The 21,446-nt window shown below is 44.7% G+C and overlaps 2 protein-coding genes across 13 annotated transcripts in view; both read right to left on the bottom strand.

Moving 5' to 3' along the window:
• KIAA1549L (KIAA1549 like) overlaps positions 1-12,203 on the bottom strand; it is a 141,358-nt gene extending 129,155 nt beyond the window's left edge. For all 5 annotated transcript variants that reach the window (XM_064715681.1, XM_064715677.1, XM_064715679.1 and 2 more), the window contains exon 1: positions 11,867-12,203. In XM_064715681.1, the coding sequence (XP_064571751.1) occupies positions 11,867-12,035 (169 nt within the window). In that variant the 5' untranslated portion in view covers positions 12,036-12,203. The remainder of the gene's footprint in view (positions 1-11,866) is intronic.
• A 4,921-nt stretch (positions 12,204-17,124) lies between these two features.
• HIPK3 (homeodomain interacting protein kinase 3) overlaps positions 17,125-21,446 on the bottom strand; it is a 71,869-nt gene continuing 67,547 nt past the window's right edge. For 7 of the 8 annotated variants that reach the window (XM_064715671.1, XM_064715668.1, XM_064715673.1 and 4 more), the window contains exon 16: positions 17,125-21,183. In XM_064715671.1, the coding sequence (XP_064571741.1) occupies positions 20,710-21,183 (474 nt within the window). In that variant the 3' untranslated portion in view covers positions 17,125-20,709. The remainder of the gene's footprint in view (positions 21,184-21,446) is intronic. The other variant, XM_064715675.1, reaches the window with a different exon arrangement.

Below are 21,446 nucleotides of genomic sequence, written 5' to 3'. Positions count from 1 at the left end.
GAGCCAATGCAGGAAGCACCTGCCACCAGCGATGCCTCAGGTTTATATTTTTATAAAATATAAACTTTTATATGTTTCACATTCTGTGCTGCTTTAGTGTGTGAGTCTGGGCTTCACATTCAGGGATGGTGAGCTCTGTGCACAGAGCAGGGAGACAAAACAATTCCTGCTCCAGCTGGGCACCAAGGACAAATGATCCCAATCTCAGCCCCAGAGCACAAACCCCGTGGGCTGCAGAGAGAAAAACAAGCAGGGTGGGAGTGCCTGGGCTAAAGCTGGAATGGGACAATGAACTGCAAGGTGCAAATGGAGCAGAACTGATCCCAGGGAGAGAGCCCGGGAGCGCTCCTGCATTTTGGGGCCATTTTGGTTCATCTTGGGTGCAGCCCTGGCTGGGCTCTGGTGCTGCCCAAGGTGGATCCATGGAGGAGATGCTTTGAATCAATCCCTGCTTTATCCTTTAGCTCTGCCCAGCCTCTGCTCCAGGGCAGCCTGCACAAGGCACCACCAGGAGCCCCACAAAAACAAGAGCACAGCACACACAGAGCACAATTTCCAGCATGGAAACCCCAGAAGAGCTGAAAATCTGCAGATGAACCCAAAGATCCCTGCAGCACACCCTCCCTGCTGGGGCCAGGCTCAGTGTGACTGCAGGATGGGAACCCTCGGTTCCCTGGAGCAAATGAAGAACTTCCCTTGGTTTTCCAGCTGTCAGTATTCATTTTAGGAATAAAAATATGAATTCTTGCATAAAACTCCATTTATTCTAAAGTTTCCCATATCATATTGCCACCTCGGTCATAAGAATCCACATGTATTAAATATAAAGCCTTTCTGTGATCCAAATTGAGATTATGTTCTCCTTTTAGACATGAAAATCAAAGGTGCAGTGTTAATAGCCATCAAAAGTTGTTTCCCTAAGGAGACTGTGGCATCAGCTAGAATAGCAATCCTCCAGTTATTTACAAGAACAAATGCCAATATTATCACTGGGAAAAGCACTGATACAGCAGAAGAATTCCAAGTGCTACTCAGATGGGGCTTCCTTCTTAGAGAAATAAAAGACATCACTTCTCATTCTGTAATTGCTACCATTTTTTTTAAAAAAGATTTCCCATGTTTAAATAGTATTGAACAGAAACAATGACATTGTTCTGATATTTAAAAGCCCATAAAAAGAGGAAGGTGCTCTGTGGCTAACAAATCTTCGTTTGCAGAGGCGCACATTGAGTGCCTAAGAGGCAAAACCATGTTTTTTCTATCAAGATGTGCTGAAACACCCAGATACACACAAAGATACTGAAAGGTGGAATTTGCTGCTCACAGCAGCTTTCAGGCACACAATTTGACTTGCTCTTTAACTGGGAGTTTAGTGGTGGGTGATGTGAGGTGAGATCCATGCACTTTTCAAGTTAATTACTCCCAAACTAGATTTCCACAAAAGCAAAGGAAACAAGAGGGACCAAACTTTTTTCTAAAAAGAGAAGGATGAACCAATATACTTGTCTTGACTCTCAACCAAAACGTATTTGGATTTAAAAACAACAACAGCAAAAAAAAAATAATGAGTGTGAAGACTTATACACATATCACTGCATTTCTTTCTTCTTTCTGGAAAGAGAAATCCACAGTATTCAGCAGCAAGTGTGCACCACTCTGAACTCACAGCATTCCTGAAAATGTCACACTCACACTGAGGCAGATGTCTCAGCACTGCAGTTTAACTAATGCAGGTTACTTCACACTCTGCTGTCTGGCTAATAATTATATTTACTGAAAAGACCTGCCATTTATTGAGGGGAAAAGCAGTTTTAAGAAGACACAGACAATTCAGACACCACTCTGCAGCTATTTCCTCTTCCAGATAAATCCTTACTGTGTTTCTTTCCATTGTGCCAGCCACTGAAGGGCTCAAGAGATGAGCAGTACAACTTGCTGGGCACCTTAAAATGGAAATTTCAGTTGGTTTAAGCCTGCACTTCAGGGGAGCACCTTCTACACTTGATGCTCTCCATACTAGTCTCACCTTTTTCCTTGGTCATTATTACAGAACAAACAAGAAAAATCCTGAAAACCTTCTGAAAATCTCTCCTAACCCAGGTTAGACCTAATTAGTCATTAAACACCCAAGCGCTTTAATTCACCACCAATTCAGTGAATCTAGGCTGGATACAACGTTAAGAATTCTGCTCTGTGTGCACAAGTGGATGGCATTGATTTCAGCAATAATTGCCTAGAAAGACAATTTTAGAACCAAATTAGCAGTTAAATAATTGTAGGAATTATACAGAGGGATTTCTTTGATTGGACAGTTGCAATAATAGCTGCAGAAATCTGTCCTACACAGACTCTGCAAAATGTTCTACATTATTGTAGCCTAAAGTTAATATTGTTGAAAACACACTGAATTCTGAGAACAGAAACTCCTGTAAGATTATGTCTTTGGGGTGACTTTAATTATCTGCATTAAACTGGAAATATTAGCTATATTTAAATATCTGATAAACCTTGACTATTGCACACATTATTATCTCACTCCTGCTGCCATTATCTATTACTTTTAATTCTGATTTTTTTTTTAGAGAACCCACAGAGCCCATGCAGCAGGGATGAGTGTTCTGCAGCGTGTTGGAGGGCTGCAGTGTAATTTCAGATAAGCATTAAACGTGCTTCCCTTCCAGCATTCCAAGGCTTTCATTAATTGCAGAGGCTGACTTGGGGCCTTTTGGAGGACAAAAAGGAGATTAATATCAAGATGCCATTGGTCTCCTACCCAGGGCACCAAGGCCCATGCTGCAAAACAGAGGAAAAAAGCTATCACAAAACAAATTAAACTATCACAAAAGGAAGGGCCCTACAGCCAGAGGGAGAGGGAAGCATCACTGACTGGTTTGGAATAAGGGATTTTTTGTTGGGTATTTTTTCCTCAATTGTTGATTGTCTCCTTATTGCTAGTGCCAGGAGACAAAGCAAACAAAGAACTGTGTTTACCTTTGTTCTCTAATATTGTGACATTTAAACAGGGTAAAGGCAAACTGTCAGATAGAGATTTTGATATTGATGACAATGATAGACTGGATTAGCAGAGAAAGGATTTGATTGATGATGGAACAGAAAGAAGATGGAATAATTAATGCCCAGGATTGAATTTTTATGGACAATCAGCCACTTTAAATTCATTTTACATTTCTACCAGACTAAATTTTTGATCTAGCATTCTTAAATTTCAGGCAAGCATTTGACTTTGTATCTCCCATTTTGATTAATAAAACATAAAATTGATACAGTGCCTATGCAACAGACTCTAAATGATTAAATTGAGCAGCAGTGCTTTTAATAGACTCACGTGGGGACTGATTCACAGCCTTGCAGCCAACATTGCTGTCAGGGGGAAGTCAAAACTCTCTGATAAAAGCTCCCAGGTGACGGGTGGGGAGGCGAGCAACAACGAGGTCCAGCAGATGCAGCCCAGGACCAGAGCACACATGTGGAAACAAGGGCTGCAGAGCAATTTTCCAGGGTGGGAGAGTCACAGGGGGCAGCAGGGACGGAGGGCTGGGGCTGCTAAGCAGCCTCCTTGAGGAGAGGAGAAGCACTTGGGCTGCAGAGCCATTTATCTTGCTTCTCTCAATTACAGAGCCTGCAGAGCAGGCTTGTTCCAAAAAAAAAAAAAAACAAAGAAAGTAAGTCTTGGAAGCAGAGATGAATAATCTGCTCAATGGGCAGCACTACAGGAGTGGCCTTAATTCAACTTTTACACGTGGGGAGATCAGCACTACAACAAAAACTTGCATCACGCCTGATAGGGGACACCAGGCCTTGGAGGCTGCAGCTCCAGAGGGACCCCAGGCTGGAAACACCTCCAAGAGGAGGCACCAGGATGGAGAAAGGGATGAGAAATAACCTCTAAATAACCTTTGATGGAACCCTCTGGGAGCTCAAAGCAACAGGCCAGGCTTGACCACACCAGCCACTAAAACCCGCGGTGCACACGATTCAGAAGGCAAATTTATGGCTCCTTTGTGACCTAAATGCCTGGAAATGTTTCACCAGAAAACGTTTTCCTGTGTTCTGTACTCCTTCTTATGGCCAGCCAACACCCTTCTCCAGCCTGCACTTCTTGATTCTTTTGGATATGGGATTACTGGAGGAAAATCTCCACGTGCTCAGGAGTAACCCCAGCTGGTCAGCAGCATTTTTGTGCTCCCAGTAAAACAAAGGTTTTACTGCACTCAGTACAACACAAAGAGCTCTTGGTAGGTGATAATCTGGTGAAATTCCTTTTGATAATAACTCACTATTTTCCTTTTGAAAATAACTCACTAACTTCATGTTAATTACCATAAAATTCATGATCTTTTTATGGTGTTTCAATGGCCTAAAGAAAGGTGTACATAGAAAATAATGGGGGTTTTTTTAATAGCAGGAGAGCCACAAAGAACACCTCATAAAATGTCCAGTCAACACACCCACTTATTTTACTTAGCAAGAGATCACCGCCTGTAGACAATTTAGAGGTCAAGCTCTATTAGTCCAATAAAGTCAAACATTTGTTTTTGAACAGCAACAAACACATTTTAGATACCAAATCTTGCACAGGGAAACACACTGACAAATTCAGGAGGCTGGAGCTTTGAAAACATCCCTGTTGTATCCACTATGAGAGCTCTTGGCTGTTTCTGGACTGACAGCCAACAGCACACAAGATTTTTTTCAAGTCTAATTTTATGTGTATTTAATTCAGCAGCTACACACAGAAAAAAAAAAAAAAAAAAAAAAAAAAACAACAAACAAACAGAAAAAAAATTTTAAACCCCAATGAAACCGACCAAATAAACAAAGAAAACCACACATCAGGGTTTGAGAACTTTCAGAACTGGTGAGCACCAGAAGATTCAGACAAACCTGTCAGAGAATACTGGACAGCTACAACAATCAAACCTGCAGCAGTCTTAAAAATATTCAGCCAAGACCACAGGATCACAGAAGTACTTTAAAGTTAGAGTATTGTGGAAAGCCAGACCAGAATATGCAAAATAAAACCAAAACCATCAGTTTCAAGAGTTTTTGAAAACTACCCCTAAAATTTCTCATCAAAGACCGTGACAGAAAACTGTCCTGATTAGCCACGACCCCTACAAAAATCCAATTTTTCACTACTGACACATTCATCTGCCAAAGCTACTCATCAGATTAAAAGAAAGCCACACAAAGGAAGAACTCATCAAGTCTGTAATGGTTTCCTTTAAATCAGTTTTTCAGAACTTGAGTGACAAAGAACATCACATAAGCGAAATCATTTTCATTATTTTCAAAACAAAGAGCAAACTATGTGCTAAGAAACTGCTTCCTCAGGCAAACTTCCATATTCCAACTCTTTTCTTACCATTTTTACATCATTTGCCAAAATATCATGCTGGTGTCAGTTATTTCATTGTATAAGAAACAGCACAGAAAACCAAAACGTCTTTGCTTCCCATTCCTTTGGAACCTGCAGGGGTGGGTTTGACATTTTAATTTCTATGCATTTAGCTTTTTTCTTGTCTTGGTAACACTTAAAAATCAGTCTCTCAGCCTTGTAAATAATGTGCATTTATGCACCAATCTCATGTTGGCCCAGCTAGGAACGCCACCAGGTTTAATTTACGGAATCCATACCTCTCAAAGGCAGGGCACCAATTTCCTCAAAGCCTTCTCACACCTTTCCAGCTGCAGACACTGCAGTGAGACCATCACATCCCTGGGCAGCAGAGTGGTGCAGGACAATTCTGCTGCTTGTTTTTATTATTATTTACATTTATGATTATTACCTGGGATTACAGATGGAAGGCAAGCTCCCTCCAGGAAGGTTTTCATCCTTTCACCCATCCGCAGGAGCACTGAGGAAAGCACAGCCCAGAGGGTGTCTCAGCAAAAAGGCTTTGCCAGAGAGCAGCCAAAACCCCTTTCCAGCCATAACAAGGAAAATGCAGGCACATGAGGGCAATTCAGGAGAAATTTCAGGAGAAGAGCTGCAGCTGCTCCCCTGCTGATGCACCACACCTGATGATTGATAACACCTGAAAATTGGAGGCCCACACTGGGGCTGGGTGTTTGCAGCCCTACCCTGAGTTTGCTGCCATTTCTGCCACCTGCTCCTCCCATTCAGAGCGGATCAGTTCCCTAAAAAGGTTGCTAACAGGTGGTAAAATGACAGACAAGGTGTTGTGGACAGTTTTTCATCCCACAGGAAAACACGGTGGAGAAATCATGGAAAGGGCACTGTCTTATGAGTCTGAGGTTTTATTGTTTTCCTCTTTCATTTTTCCTTTTTTCTTCCTGCCCTCAGAATGCAGAAAAGTATTTCTTCTGATTTAACCTCCAGATCAAGAAGAAATGTGTGTAACATTTTGCTATATGTGCTGTATATATCTCCAAAAAGTAATCACTATTTAAATATATTATTATTATTAATTTTACATTATATTATATTACATTAAATGTAGAACTATATATTATATAATTAATTATACATCTAGTTAATGTCTAATATAATATAATATAATATAATATAATATAAATGCAATATAGAATATATAATATAATATAATAAAATAATGTATATAATATCATATTATATATAATATTATTAATTTTATATATTATTCTAGATTATATCTAGAATATATTATATTATATTATATTATATTATATTATATTATATTATATTATATTATATTATATATATTATATATTAATATCTAATTAATATATTCTATATATTAATATTCTAGATTAATTATATATTCTAGATTAATATCTAGTTAATAGATATTAACTAGATATTATATATTATGTAATATCTAGTTATATATTCTAGATTATATATTCTAGATTAATATCTAGATTATATAACTAGATATATAATATATTATATATCTAGTTATATATTCTAGATTATATATCTAGAATATATAACTAGATATATATTCTAGATATATAATATATATTATATTCTATATTATATATTCTAGATTAATATCTAGTTAATATTTATTAAATACCCTCACTGGGAGTTTTTCTGTGTGCTGTTTGAGCTGAGAAATGCCCTGTGCAAAGCCCCTCAGTGCTATCCCACCTTGCTGGCTTAGCAGTAAAAGGCAGGCCAGTCCAGAAAGCACAGCAGCTCCTCCACTGGACTCAGCAGAATGGAGTGAGAACAGTAAATAACCACCAAAATCCTTATTTCTTTTTTTTAATGAAATGTTGACATGTTTGGACGTTGAATGAAATTAATCTGCAAACACTCCCGATATTTACCGGCAGCAGAAACAACCTTTCCCACACGGCTAAGAAAATACCATAAACAGAGAATTACTCACAGTCCCCTTCCTCTTGTTCATTGGCCTGACCTCAAGCAAGTGTGAAATGTTTTTAAAAAACAGCCCAGTAAAGACTAGGAGCATGCAACACACTCCTGGGTGAGTGAACACGTCAGAAAATAAGATTGTAAAGTCCCTTTACCATAAAGAGCCAGTCAGCATTCCCTACAGGAAAAACATGGACGCCCTTCCATCTACTCTGAGCTACTTGCTTGTCTTATCTATGGAGAACATCAGGAAACACCTATGGAGCTTCATCAGGAGGGTTTCAGTGTGTATGAATTCAGAGCATTCTCTGGCTGTGTGGATAGAGTTATTTACCGTCAGCTAATTATTCAGCATCAGCTCAGATCCAGGAATGCAGTGGCAGAGGGTAACTCATGGCTGGAGGGTCTGTGCCAAGCACATCCATGAAAACCTCAAATCCTGCCAAAAAAGCACCTTCCTGAGTGGCCCTGGCAGCCCATTTCCGGCCCTTGCTGCAGATCCCTGATGATTTGACTGAAATGAGGCAGAACTGGGGCTTTTCACTGCTCCTTCACAGGGCACCCGAGGTGTCTGCACGCATTTTGCTCTCTTGGGGTGATCAGTACATTGGAAGAGCAACATGACCAGTCTGAGACCGCTGATCTTGCAAAATGCTGGACTGGGAACTGGGGAGAGCAACCACGGGAGATGGAGGGTGCCTTTTCCTGTGCCCTCATCCTTCTCCTATGTGTTCATCCTTTTCCTCTGTCCTCATCCTTTTCCCATGTCCTTATCCTTCTCCTGTGTCCTCATCCTTCTCCTATGTGTTCATCCTTTTCCTCTGTCCTCATCCTTTTCCTGTGTCCTTATCCTTTTCCTATGTCCTCATCCTTTTCCCACGTCTTCATCCTTTTTCCATGAGTCAGACTGGGCTTTCACTGCTCTTCACAGGCCCAGTGTCTCACGCATATCTTCTCTGTGATCCGTACATTGGAAACCATTGACAGTCTGATGATCTGATCTTATAATGCTGGACTAACTTCAACACATGGATGGATGCCTTTTCCTGTGTCCTCATCCTTTTCCTATGTCTTCATCCTTTTCCTATGTCCTCATCCTTTTCCTCTGTCCTCATCCTTTTCCTGTGTCCTCATCCTTTTCCTGTGTGTTCATCCTTTTCCTGTGTCCTTATCGTTTTCCCACGTCCTTATCCTTCTCCTATGTGTTCATCCTTTTCCTATGTCCACATCCTTTTCCTGTGTCCTCATCCTTTTCCTGTGTGTTCATCCTTTTCCTATGCCCTCATCCTTTTCCTGTGTCCACATCCTTTTCCTCTGTCCTCATCCTTTCCCTGTGTCCTCATCCTTTTCCTATGCCCTCATCATTTTCCTATGTCCACATCCTTCTCCTACGTGTCCATCCTTTTCCTGTGCCCTCATCCTTTTCCTGTGTCCTTATCCTTCTCCTGTGTCCTTTTCCCTTTCCACAGAGCTGGATCGAGGGAAGGACTGTGTGCCCCATGTGCTCACAGCCCTTGGGCAGTGAGGACAGCAGCCCCTGCACTCCCAGATGCACCAATTCTGGTGCTTTTTGGGCAGTTTCAGGAGCTGCCATCCATCGGGAGCTGTGGCCTGTGGGAGGTGGCTCTGGCAATCCAGCAGCTGGCACAGAGCACTCTGTGAGTTGTTCAATCACAGCTCCAGCTGGGAGAAGCAGCCCCGGCGCTGGAGGTGTCCTTATTGTTTGTGAAATCATTGTTAATTAAGGTGAGGTCTCGCTGTGCTGGTGCTCAGCCAGCACAGGGGGAAATGGACCTTTCCCTGACAAGTTTATCACTCAAGCAGCCTCCACGAGCAAGCAGAAAGGGTGATTCAAAATGTAAAAGGTTTGGTTTATTGTTTCTGAAAACTTTATTTCCACGGGCCCCCCACTGCAGTGCCTCTGATTAGCTGATCAATCTCACGAGCAGCACAAGCATGAGCAATGTGCCTTTCCCTCTGCTTTACCCAAACCATGGTGACACTGGCTGAGAGATGCTCCAGCAACACCAGATCAGCTTTCAACAGCTGCCATTCCAACCTGTGCCCTTGCTTTCCGGGAAAATGGTGTGGTCACTGTTGGAGTCAGTCAAACTCAATCCTCTCTTCGGTGTTACTTTTTCTCTTTACAGATGTTCAATGACCATTTTGCCTGGCATTCTGTAATCCTGATTCATGGTGGGCAATGTAACCTTGTTTTCAACCTGAACTCAAGCAGTGGTCCTGGGGGTGACACACTGTGGAAATTAATTATTAACTCTGCATGTCACTGGGCATGCACCCAGCTAAAGGAGCATAAAATACCTGTAAAACTACAAATAAAACTTCTCATCTGATGTTTGAAACCTAATCACTCTGTAGTCCATGGTGAAAGTGTCCCAGGGCACTGAGCCCTTCACACAGAGATAACCAATCCCTCTGAGCCCAACAGCTAGAAACTGAATGCTCATCCTGCCAGGATCTCTCTTCGAGGAGATTGTTGCCCTTTGTGTTCAATTTTTTGTTGAAGTCCAAGGAAATATGGTTGATCTCAGAGATCAGGAGAAATTTGAGTTGTCTCCTGAAGCAGCAGCAGCACCAGACTCAAACAGGTTTTGCCCTCCATGCTCCTTCCTGGTCCCCTGCTTTGTCTTCACACACTGCAATGCTGCACACAAACCCAAAAGAAGACTGGAGCATTTACCCACGAGTGTGTGCACATGTACAGACAGAATTCACCCAGAGAGGCAAACACTGCCCAGAGGAGAAGCTGGAGTAGAAATGGTGCATGACAAGTGCTGCTCCAGTGTTTGCTGCATCCTCCATCACCACTTGGACTCCATGGCAGTAGATCAGCTCTATCCATCACACACATCCCTGTAGTCATGACCAAAATGAGTAAAACCACTTTTGCTTAAAAGAAATCCAGGCCTGGGCTGCTCTTTATAAACATTCTTAGGCACAAATTACGTTCTTGACTGAAAATTTGGCTCTACCACATTTTGCTCCTGACTTCAACGGGAGGCAGCACTGCATGTGCTCTGGAAGGCAGAGCTTTCAAGGTTAATTGACATCCAATTAATGCAGCTCAGCAACCATATCTAGTGATCAACACGGCACAGGAATAGTAAAGTTTTATTTGCAATTTCAGCTGCAGGGCTCAAAGCTATCAAATACAACAAATTATGTTTAGTATCTCAGTGTAACTTCCCAATAATCTGAAATTCCCAAGCAAAGCCTATCAGTGACAGCATTTTCCACTGTGTGGGCTGTGCACACTGTGATGATGCACTTTGGCTTGGTGCTGTTGTTGCTTCTCACCCCTTTTTCTCTTTTCCAAGCTGTTTGGCTATGAGATACCTACAAATACAGAGTTTTCTTCACTTACAAATGAGATCATGGCTGTGCCATAAATACACGCAGACCACAAAGGAAGAAACAGAATATTATTAATATTAATTAATATTATTTCATCCTGCTCCTGAATCTCATCCTGGAGCATGGAGAGGTGTCTTGTTGCATTGTCAGAAACACCTCAGCTCTGAGAGCCTGGCTGCCTCCAAGGGAAGGAGCACATCTCATAACTCAGGTGTGGTGCAGGAGATCTTGAGAAATCCAGACAGATTTGACAAGCAAAGGTAAAAAATCAGCCACTGCTCTGATCATTGTGTCACAGAGGTAAATCAGACTGTGGCATTTACATGCCCAGCACAAGTAATGCAGAGAGAGGCACTGTTCCACCAACCTACAACCTGCAGATGACAAACCTTATTATGTTATGGCTGTAAAACTGACACCAATAGCATACAATTAATGAACATTCCTGTTAACAGCTTCAAAATGTGGACTCACACACCTAGCCCTTTCTTAAACCATTGGAATAATCTAGCCCGATATCAATTTTAGCCTCTTTTAGCATAGCCTCGGGATTATATTTGGCATCTCGATCTGGCACACACAATAACTGCCAGCAACAGTAACCATTTCTGCATTGAGGTCACCGAGAAGTCTGGAGAGCACAGGACACTGCCCGGCTCAAAAAGTCCAGAGAAACGGGGAAAAAAAATAACCCAGAAATTGTCGGAGCTTTCTTTCAGCTGCATTTGAGATTTTCGCTCAGATCTCAGCACAGCTTGCCCTCTGCTAACCCCTCCTTATCTTCCCCTCCTCCCCCCACACACACACACACAGAGAACCACCAGAATGGATTTAACAAAAGCCTGTGCCCGTGCAAGGAGCGAGGATCCCGTCCCATCGGGAATGCGCCAGGCAGCGCTGGCTGTCTCGGGCAAAGGCACAAACCCCGAGCAGCATCCCCGGCGCACAGAGCGCCTCGCTAGGAACGGGATGCGGCAGACAAAGAGCAGGCGGCACCGGGCACCGGGCACGCTTCGCCTTCTCCCGCATCCCTCCGGCACGGGCTGGGCTGGCTCCCGGTGCGGGCGATGCTGCTCGGAGCATCTCCCGCGCATCTCCCGCGCTGCTGCTGCCGCTGCCGCTGCTGCTGCTGCTGCTGCTTACCGGGCTGGGCGCGGGCGCTCGGCGGTCCGGCCGCGCTCAGGGCCAGGAGCAGCAGCACGGCCGGGCCCGCTCCTCCTCCTCCTCCTCCTGCTGCTGCTGCTGCTGCTGCTCGTCCCGCGGGCCGGGCGCTGCGCGGGGGCGCTGGGCCGGGCGCTGCCGCCCGCCGCATCCCCGCGCCTGGCACGGCCGCGCTCAGCGGGCAGCGCTGCCCATGGCCGGCCGGGCTCTGGAGCGGCGGCTCCGCAGGCGGGCGGCGGCCGAGGGGGCGGAGCGGGGGCCCCGCATGCCGCCCGCGGGGCTCTGCCCGCCCAGCGCCGCCCGGCCCGGCTGCCGGGGAACCGAGCTGCACCCGCCCAGCCAGCCAGACACCCACAAAGGGCTCTAGCGCCAGCCCCGCTCCCCGCCCTCCGAGCGTGGGGAGGCGGGAGAGGGGGCGGCGCTGCCGGGGCCGCCCGCGGGGACCCTCTGCAGCCCCCGGGGCCGGGAGCGGGGAGCGGCGTCTGGGGATGTGGCACTGGGTCCTGGGATGGGGCACTGGGTCCTGGGATGGGGGACTGGGTACCGGGATGGGGCACTGGGTCCTGGGATGGGGCACTGGGTCCTGGGATGGGGTACTGGGTTCGGGGATGGGGCACTGGGTCCTGGGATGGGGCACTGGGTCCGATGGGGCCACGTGTCGGTCCGGGATGGGGGCTGGTCCGGGATGGTCTCTGGGTCCGGGGATGTGTCACTGGTGGCCCGGGTGTCTGGGGGCACTGGGTCCTGCCCGTGCCCGGTCAACGGCTCTCCGGGATGGGCCTCTTTACCGCCTGGGGAGTGGCTCTCGGGATGTGTCACTCGGTCCCGGGTGTGTCACTCGGATTTCACGGCCCCGTGCCCGGCTGACAGCGGCTCTCGGGATGTGTCACTCGGTCCCGGGGATGTGTCACTCGGTCCTGACCCGTCCCCGGTGGACAGCGGCTCTCGGGGATGTGCCACCTCCCCGTGTGCCCCGCACCACCTTTGGGTGCAAGCGGCGGTGCTGCGACACGGCCAGGCTGAAGTGACTCTGCGCTCGCTGATGTCCCGAGCTGGGAGTGGCCGGGCCGGGCCATGTCCAGAGATGTCCCTCGTTATCCCAGGCACAGCAGCCAGCACCTCGTCCCGGCAAAGCAGCCCGAGCATCCCTGGCAGCATTTCTGCGAGTGCAGCAGCAGCTCTGGGGATAAAGGAGCTCGAGGGTAGCGCAGGAGGTGACCGAAGTGGCAGCTGCGTGCTCAGCCAGCCGCTGTGCACAAACACAGAGAGGTTTTCTCTGGTGCTCCATCGCTCCCTGCCTGGCCGGGACGGGGCTCAGACACCCAGGCTCGCAGGGAAGCTCCAGGACAGGGAGGATCCTCTCTGTTCTGCCTTACGGTACGACACGAAGCGCACCCTAGAGATGTGCTCTGGACAGCAGAGGGCTCAGCCCAGCTGCTGCCTCACACCCGGCACTGGGCACTCCATTTAGCGTTTTCTCCAGGTCCTGTTTGCAGCAGAAGCAGCCGGAATTCCTTATCCTGGCAGCGTCTCTTTGCTGAACTGCATCCATGAACTCTTTCGCGGCCGCTGCCCGTGCCTGCGGGTGATGGTGGGAGCAGGAGCGGTGCAAGGGCGGCTCTGGGGCACAGCTGCAGGACCCCCAGAGCCGCTCCTGACAGGCTGCAGCAGTGCTTACACGCAGGAAAGCCGCCCCAGCCTCCCACAAACTCCGCTCTGATGGAAGCTGTCGTGCTGAGAAATTCTTAGAAGTCAGGTTTGAGGGCGAGCAAACCTCAGCATGGGCCAGCCACAGCTTGACACCCGGGTACCCAGGCGCTGGCAGCATCCACAGCCCTGAGAACCCATAATTACACATTTATCCGACTGGTGTCACCAAAGCAATTATGCTGTCCCATTTCCACCGCTTTGCTTTCCCCCCCCCAAATCACTAATTCATTCCGTGCAAAATTAGCTTCCCCTTGATGAGTGCCAGCGATTATCCGGAGCAAAGATGGCAGTTTGTGATTATTATTATTATAGTGAAATGGAGCTTGCTCATCACTCTGCTCAATCCAGGGCCAGCACGTTTAGTGCGGGGCCCTCTGCTGGCACAAACCTCATTTCATCGTTCTCCTATTTTTCTAGGTTTTGACAGAACTCGACTTTGTAATAGAGCCATCAATAAGTTAATTTTCACAGTACTTTTTTCAGTCTAGCTCTCAAGCATTATGGTTTTCTCTTAATTTTCCATTACAGGGTGTGTGTGTGCAAGTATTATGTAGAAAATACAAGTAGCAGATTGAGTTATTTCAAAGGATTTTAAAAATGTGTATTTTCCAGAATGAGGAATGGATCTTATACAGCTAGTGAAAAAACACTAAGGTTTCACTTCCTGAATTTAACTTTTCTAATCCTCTTTGGGTTGTTTTGGTTTTTTTTTCCAGATGCAAAATTGCCTTGCTTGCACTGGACCTACTGCAAGCATCCCAAATCTTGCTTCTTCTTATGAGGGATCCCATAAGATGAGGATTTCATTCATGGATGAGAAGTGACTGTGGTCAGGCAGTGACACTTGAAAATGAAAATATGAAAATTCAAGCACAGAATGGAGTCCAGCCTCCAGGCATCTCTGCCAACAGGCTGTAGATTCTCCCAACCCGCCATTTCAGAGTCTGAAAAGAATCCATCCAAATGTGTACTTCATCCCCACAGCATAAAGCTCTATTATTCTAACAAAACATACTCAGTGCTGTTCCCCACGACAAGGGCAGGTAGAATTATCTGAACCTGCTTAGAGCACAAACCCACCTCTCCCGAGAGAGAAAATGCAACTTCCTTCCTACAGGTGGGAAGCAGGAAGACCTAATTAACATTAATCACCCTCAAACCTTCCCCATGACTTAATGAGCCTTCCTGCTCAGCAGGGCAGGAGAGGCAGGAGGGGCTGCAGCCTTTTCCTGCTGCTCCCAGAGCTCTGCCCTGCTCACACAGCCCCTGATGAACCTTTCCCTCTCCAGTGGGGAGCAGCACTGCCCACAGCCCTCCCAAAACTTCCACTTGTGCTGCCTCAGCCCCCTGCAGGAGCTTGGCTGTGGGATCTCAGGACCTCAGTCCTGAGGACAGGAGGACTTCACCGGGGTGAATGGTGAAGGGATTAGTTAATTAGAGGGTGAGACACAGGGTTTAGGATTTCTGTACAGGGGGGTTTAGAGAAGTAAGATGGAGGAATTGGGGTGTGTCCTGTCCTTCTTCTTCTTCTTCTCCTCCATCTTCTTTCGTGATGGTGGCACTTTTGGATTGGTTATTACTGAAAGTGCACCGGGTAATAAGAATAAATGGTATTGGGGAAAAATGATAAATATTGTACACGTAACAATGGGTATAAAGATATGTGGCTGCCCGGAGGGCAGCACAGTGTGCTCATGGCTGACTGCTGAGCAGATCTCTGTCGGGCTGAAAGAACATCTTTTAGATAAACAATTAATAAACATAAAAACCGAAAGAAGAACTGAAGCCTCTTCTCGTCCTTCGATACGCGGGCTGTCCCAAGGCCACTCCGGGCCTTTCCAGGCCCTTCAAACAAACGATAAACCCGACACTTGGCAGTGTGCATGAGCTCCAGGGCTGTGTGACTCCACCTGCCCAGCTGGAAAGCCAGGCTCATTCACTGAGCCCCTCAGCCCTGCATGTGACAGCCCCATTGGCTCTGGAAGGTTTTCCTTGAATGAATTTGCCATCTTCACTGCAGTACAAGCATGTACTTTGCATTTAGTGACAGGGAAAATACCCAATTTCAAAGCAGTGTTTGTCATCCTGAAGACAGTTAAAGAGGAGGATGACTTACACATAACTCCCTGTGCACAGGATGGGAAAGAACACAGGGGATAGTTGGACATCATTACTAACAGAAAGCACGAACAGAAAGGACTTCACAGGCAGAGAATTCACTTTGAAAGGCTCAGTTTGCCATTCCTTCTTTGTTAGATGCTGCCAGAAGTGAGAGTGTGAAATGCACCGAGCCAGAGGCCCTGTCTGCTATGGGAAAAGTGGGATCTAGACACCAGCATGCATTTAAAAGTCAACAATACACGAGGATAGCTGTAAAGAAGGGAAAGGAAGCAGGTTTTGAAGCCACAGGTGTCTGCAGAATTTGGACAGAGGCAAATCACCCGAGGCACAGAGCTGCAGGAAAAGCTTTGCAGACACTGTGACCAACTGCACTGCAGCACCGTGACAGATCCACATCAGCACCATCTGATCCTCATCAGATCTCATCTGATCCTTACACTTAGCACTTTAAAGCTTTCTGTCAACTCTGAACTATTCTGACATCAAAAATACACTGCACTGTCATTTCAGCCTTCCACATTTCATTTCTGACTGACCCTAGAACAGTGCTGTGACCGTGTTCACAGGGGCTCTTAGATGAAATAAGAGATGAAGATCTGACTCCATGTTTCAGAAAGCTTAATTTGTTATTTTATGATGAGTATTACATTAAGACTATACTAAAAGAATAGAAGAAAAGGTTTCATCAGAGAGCTAGCTAAGAATAGAAACGAATGATAACAAAGCTTCTGTCTCAGATGGAGTCCGAGCCAGCTGTGCTGTGATTGGCCATTAATTAGAAACATCCAAAATGAGCCAATCACAGAAACACCTGTTGCATCCCACAGCAGCAGATAATCAATGTTTACATTTTGTAAATTTACATTTTGTCCCTGAGGCCTCTCAGCTTCTCAGGAGGAAAAATCCTAAGGAAAGGATTTTCCATAAAAGTTGTCTGCAACACAGTGCCAGGCACAGAAACCCCCACCCAACCACGGGGTCTAGGAAGCACTGCACCCCCAGGGCAGAGTGAGCACATTTGGCTGACAACAGCAGGGCCAAATGTGCCCTCCATGGATGTCTGGTCCATCGCAGGTGGCCATCTGGAGGCACTGACCGTGTGGGGCCATCTGTGGCAGCAGCAGCAGCTGCCACCAGCTTGGCACAAAGCTCAGCAGCAGCGAGGTGTCTGCTGCTATCTGGGCCACATCACCCACCTCTGAGCCTGCCAAAGTGGGACATCCAGAACAAAGGAGTGCCTGCACTGAAGATGGCTTCTCAAGACCCTCTGAAGCAAGCTAATAAAATTTAAAATTTCAAAAAGAAGCTCAGTTGAATGATCACATCAGAATTTTAGAGCCCTCTCAATTAATTTTCATCATCTTTGCCTTCGTGTAACACAGCAACAAAATAAAAGCCACCACAAGTCATCTGCTGCAATATATATTTTAATTCAAAGTGAATCTTGACAGTAATACACCATAAATTCTTATTTTGACACTCACCAAAATAGTCACCTGGAAAACCCGCTTTTTGTGACAAAGTACAGAAGGCTTGGTCACATTTAAATCACTGAGAACTAGAAAGAAATACTATCGCAAACTGTAAGAGACATTACATCCATAAAAAATTTTCCCAGTCCTCATATTGTAATATTGCACAGTGCAATTGCTACATGGCCAACTAGTGTAGCAGAGAAATCCAAAGCAAAAAAAAAGCCACAAGTCTACAAATTGTTAAACAGTAACAGTTCAACCTCATTAATCAAGTCTCTATCACTGGGTGTTTCTAGAACAAGTCTTCCTACAGCTTGCAGTGTGATTTAACTTTTACTTAACACAAACCACATTAATTAGCAGTAAAAACAGAAAATTTAAAAATTAAAACAAAAAAAAGAGGAGTTAATACAGTAGCATATTTGACCAATAAAACACCCTGAAGTTAAAAACTGAACACAAGAAATTCATCATATAAAACCTTGCAAATTAAAGTAATATGCAGATATGCAATTCCATAGTCATGCAGTGTTTTATTTAAAAAAGGCATTAAAACGGTATTGTGTAAAAACGCTTCTCAGAGGATGACTTTTTTCACAGAAAAGACCCTCACCCTGAAAGCTTTTATTTTTTTCTGCAGATGGGCCCCAGACACTTGCAGTGACAAGAGTCTGTTCTCTCAGAGTACATTGCGGGAGGAGGGGGGAAAGTCACCTGGGGTGTTGAATTTAGGCTGTGACAGGATCCCCCCAAAATATTTCATTCTTTGAAATGCAGACATTTCTAAGATTACAATACAAAGAAAGAGCAGCAGATCTAATTTGGGGGAGCATTTCCAGCAACCCTTCCCTGCAGAGGGCAGGACACTGTGGGGGTGATACACAGAGGACCGTGTCAATTCAACAAGCACCAAACCTCAAGCACAGTAAAAAGAAAGGACAGAAAATACATCAGACCCATGATGATCCCCGTGGCCCCAGGAAAAAAAAAAAAAAAGAAAAAAAAAAAGAAAAAGCAGGGGGTTTTTTTGTTGTTTGTTTGGTTTTTGTTACCAGGATACAAAAATCAATGTGCTCTGCTTGCATTGGTGGTTCTTGGTGCATCCATTGCCTGCAATGGAGTGAGCACCAAAAAGAGGGAGTGAACAGAAAAACAGCACGAGTTTGAAGTGGTAAAGGTGGACATCCAATTTGACTCCCCATGTTTAGGCTTTACGTACATGTTGGTAAGATTTCAAATTCATCAGGATACTCCTAAGTTGCTAATGTATACTTTATATACACACACACTTGTACAAAATGCATAGAGTTGATTACTAAAAACATTGAAAGTTTTGGGAAAAATTACGTTTCTTAATTTTCAGTGTGATTAAAAATGTACTGCTGGTATTTTCTCTTTTTTTTTTTTTGTTCTAATACTGTTGTATTTTAGTTATTACTTAAAAAATAAATCAAATGTAGGCACATTTATTTCATTCAGACATTCATTAAATAAAACACTGCTTGTGTTAGTGGAGTAAAGAAAAAGATTACCAGTTATTAGCTTATTGACAGAGTTAAACTCAAATGCTTTGCACTCTTATTCCAGTCAACATTGCAAGGATTGTATTCCAGATTTTGTTTTAAAAAAAGTTAAGTCAAGCCTGCAAGATGCAGCTTCTTAAGTGTCTACACAATGCCAATATGAAAACATAAAAAAATTAAGTTACATTAATACATCCACTTATATGCAGTGATGAGCTCAAAGTTAATGGAGATAAAATACTGATGCAAATAACACACCCCAAAAAAACATATGCAATCATCTTCCATCATTTACAGTATAGTAGTTACGACACTTCAAACATGAAAACAAAATAAAAATTAAAAAAAAATAAAATAAACCAAACCCAAACCCCAGCTTCTATTTCATGTAATTAGACTTGTACAGAAATTAGAAGGCTAAGAAAGAACTAGTTAATCACCTAATTTCACAGCTATCTGAAGTGGCAATCATTATATAGCAGCTTATCTATGATACATTCAAGATAAATGATACAATTTATTACTTGCCCATAAGCTAAAACACAGCCTCAGCTTAATACCTTCCATAAATCCCATCTCTACACTACAGTATACTTGAGGTCTATGAAAAAGTAGCTACCTTTTATAGGAAATGGATGATTAAGTCTTTGGTGCTGCAAAAGCAACTTCATTTGAACAAAACAAAAAACGAAAAGACACACTTCCTAAGGAGAGAAAAAAAATAATAATAATAATAATGCAAAAAGCATGTAATTTACGTCCCTGACGGAATGTATTAAATAAGCAAACACCCACAACAGGCTAAAACAAATACTATTCATGTAAAAAGACTAAAATCTCTCCCATGCATAAATGAAAGATTGCACACAAAGAACTCACATCTTTTTCAAGCTTCAACAGTAAATATTCTGCTACTAGTTATTAAATACTGCATGGTTTGCTCAAGCTAAGATGAAACCACATCATGGATCAACGAGCACTTGGCTTCTCCTTTCATTAGCTAGTCAGTCATGCCTACCTCACCTCTAAACATTTTATTATGTCCAATTAGACAAACACTTTTAAAATAAACTACTTAGGTCGTATTGCAGTTCCATTTACCAGTATGAAATACTGTCTTGCATGTTTCTACTCAATAGCTACTGAATCAACTTTCCTTAAGCACTACTAAAGTCCTGTCTTGAAGCTAGATCATTCTGGGGGGGAAAAAAAAGACAGCAAAATTCAGCTACAGCAAAACATGCTGCCTTCTCAATCAGGAAAATACACCCAATACTAAAATAATACCACACAAAACCCAAAATGAGCATTACGCTATCAAAAAATCAGCAGATCTGAATTTTTAAGTGCTGCAGTCCTCAACATTTATATATAAGTAATAACATTAACAACCTCAAATATTTAAGGCACTATGTGTGGGAACAGTTTACAATGCAGCTGAGATTATTAGGACAACAACATTTAAGAGCAATGTTTAGGCCTTTTCTTTGCCCATGCAAAAGACACATGCAATGTGAAGAACAACAGCTCAACTTTTAGATAAGTGACTCAACATTTAAACACCAAGATACGCAACACAAACGAGTTTACTTCCACACCTGTACTGCTGACACATGTGCATCTGTTGCTCTAGTTCTGTACACTGAATGGCTTCCCAAATGTAGACGTGTCTTGCACTAGTTAGAAGGCAATTTTATAAAAAATAGCAGGAGCAAAACCAGATTTCTGCTCCCATAAGTCACCTGTCTAAAGTTACTATATAAGAAGATAACATGACCAAAGACAAGTTATACCAAATGTGCAAAACACATTAAAAGTGAGTTTGTTTTTTGTTTTGTTTTTTTTTTTTTTGTTTTTTTTTTAAAGCTCAGAGTTGTTTAAATTGCACCCAAGTCTACATGATTCAAAAAAATAATTTTCCTGTTGTGCCATGGCTAAATACGTAACAAACACCACGTTCCTTCTCCGGCCAGAGCTCCTGAGCAGGGGCGAGCTCTCACATGAAGGGGTACTGGCCGAGCTTGCTGGGGCTCAGCGGGAAGGCGGCGTAGGCGGCGGGCGAGGCGGCCACGTACGAGTGGGGCGGGAAGAGGGCTTTGTACTGAGTCTGCTGCAGGCTGGGCGAGGGCAGCAGGCGGGGGTTGATGCCCACGGGCACCTGGTGCACGATGCCGTTGCCCGGGTGGCTCAGCCCGTAGGGCGGGTGCTGCAGCAGCGCCCGCGACGCGCAGGGCGAGGCCAGCAGGTGCGCCACGGGCGCCGGGGAGGCGTAGGGCAGCAAGGTGGGCTGCCCAGCCAGGTGGGAGCTGCCTGGCAGGTGGCTGGGGCTGCCCTGGGGCAGGGAGAAGGCGTGGCTGGCCACGGTGCCCACCAGGAAAGGCTGCTGCTGCTGCTGCTGGGGCTGCTGCGGGCGGCGCGGGGCGAAGTTGCCGTTGTTCCACTCCTGAGGCCCCGAGGAGAAGTGCTGGACCTGGCCACACACACACACAGAGAGAGAGAGAGAAACAGGCAGGGCTTAGAGATCCACAGAGCACAGAGAGGGGAAAAATGGAGGAGAATGCACTAAAACTAGTCAACTTAAAATCGGGAGGAATATAGAGACGGGGATTATTAATGCTTCGACAGAACAAAAAAAAAAAAAGAGACATTAGCTATTTAGGCAGCAGCACAGACAATAAGAGATGGAAAACGGAACACAAGTTATTTTTAATGCTCTTGCAAAGGGGAAAAAAA

This window comes from Zonotrichia leucophrys, chromosome 5, assembly GCF_028769735.1.
Source record: "Zonotrichia leucophrys gambelii isolate GWCS_2022_RI chromosome 5, RI_Zleu_2.0, whole genome shotgun sequence".
Lineage (NCBI taxonomy): Eukaryota > Metazoa > Chordata > Aves > Passeriformes > Passerellidae > Zonotrichia > Zonotrichia leucophrys.
The sequence above is the reverse complement of the archived record's forward strand: the minus strand, read 5'-3'. Positions and strand labels throughout refer to the sequence as shown.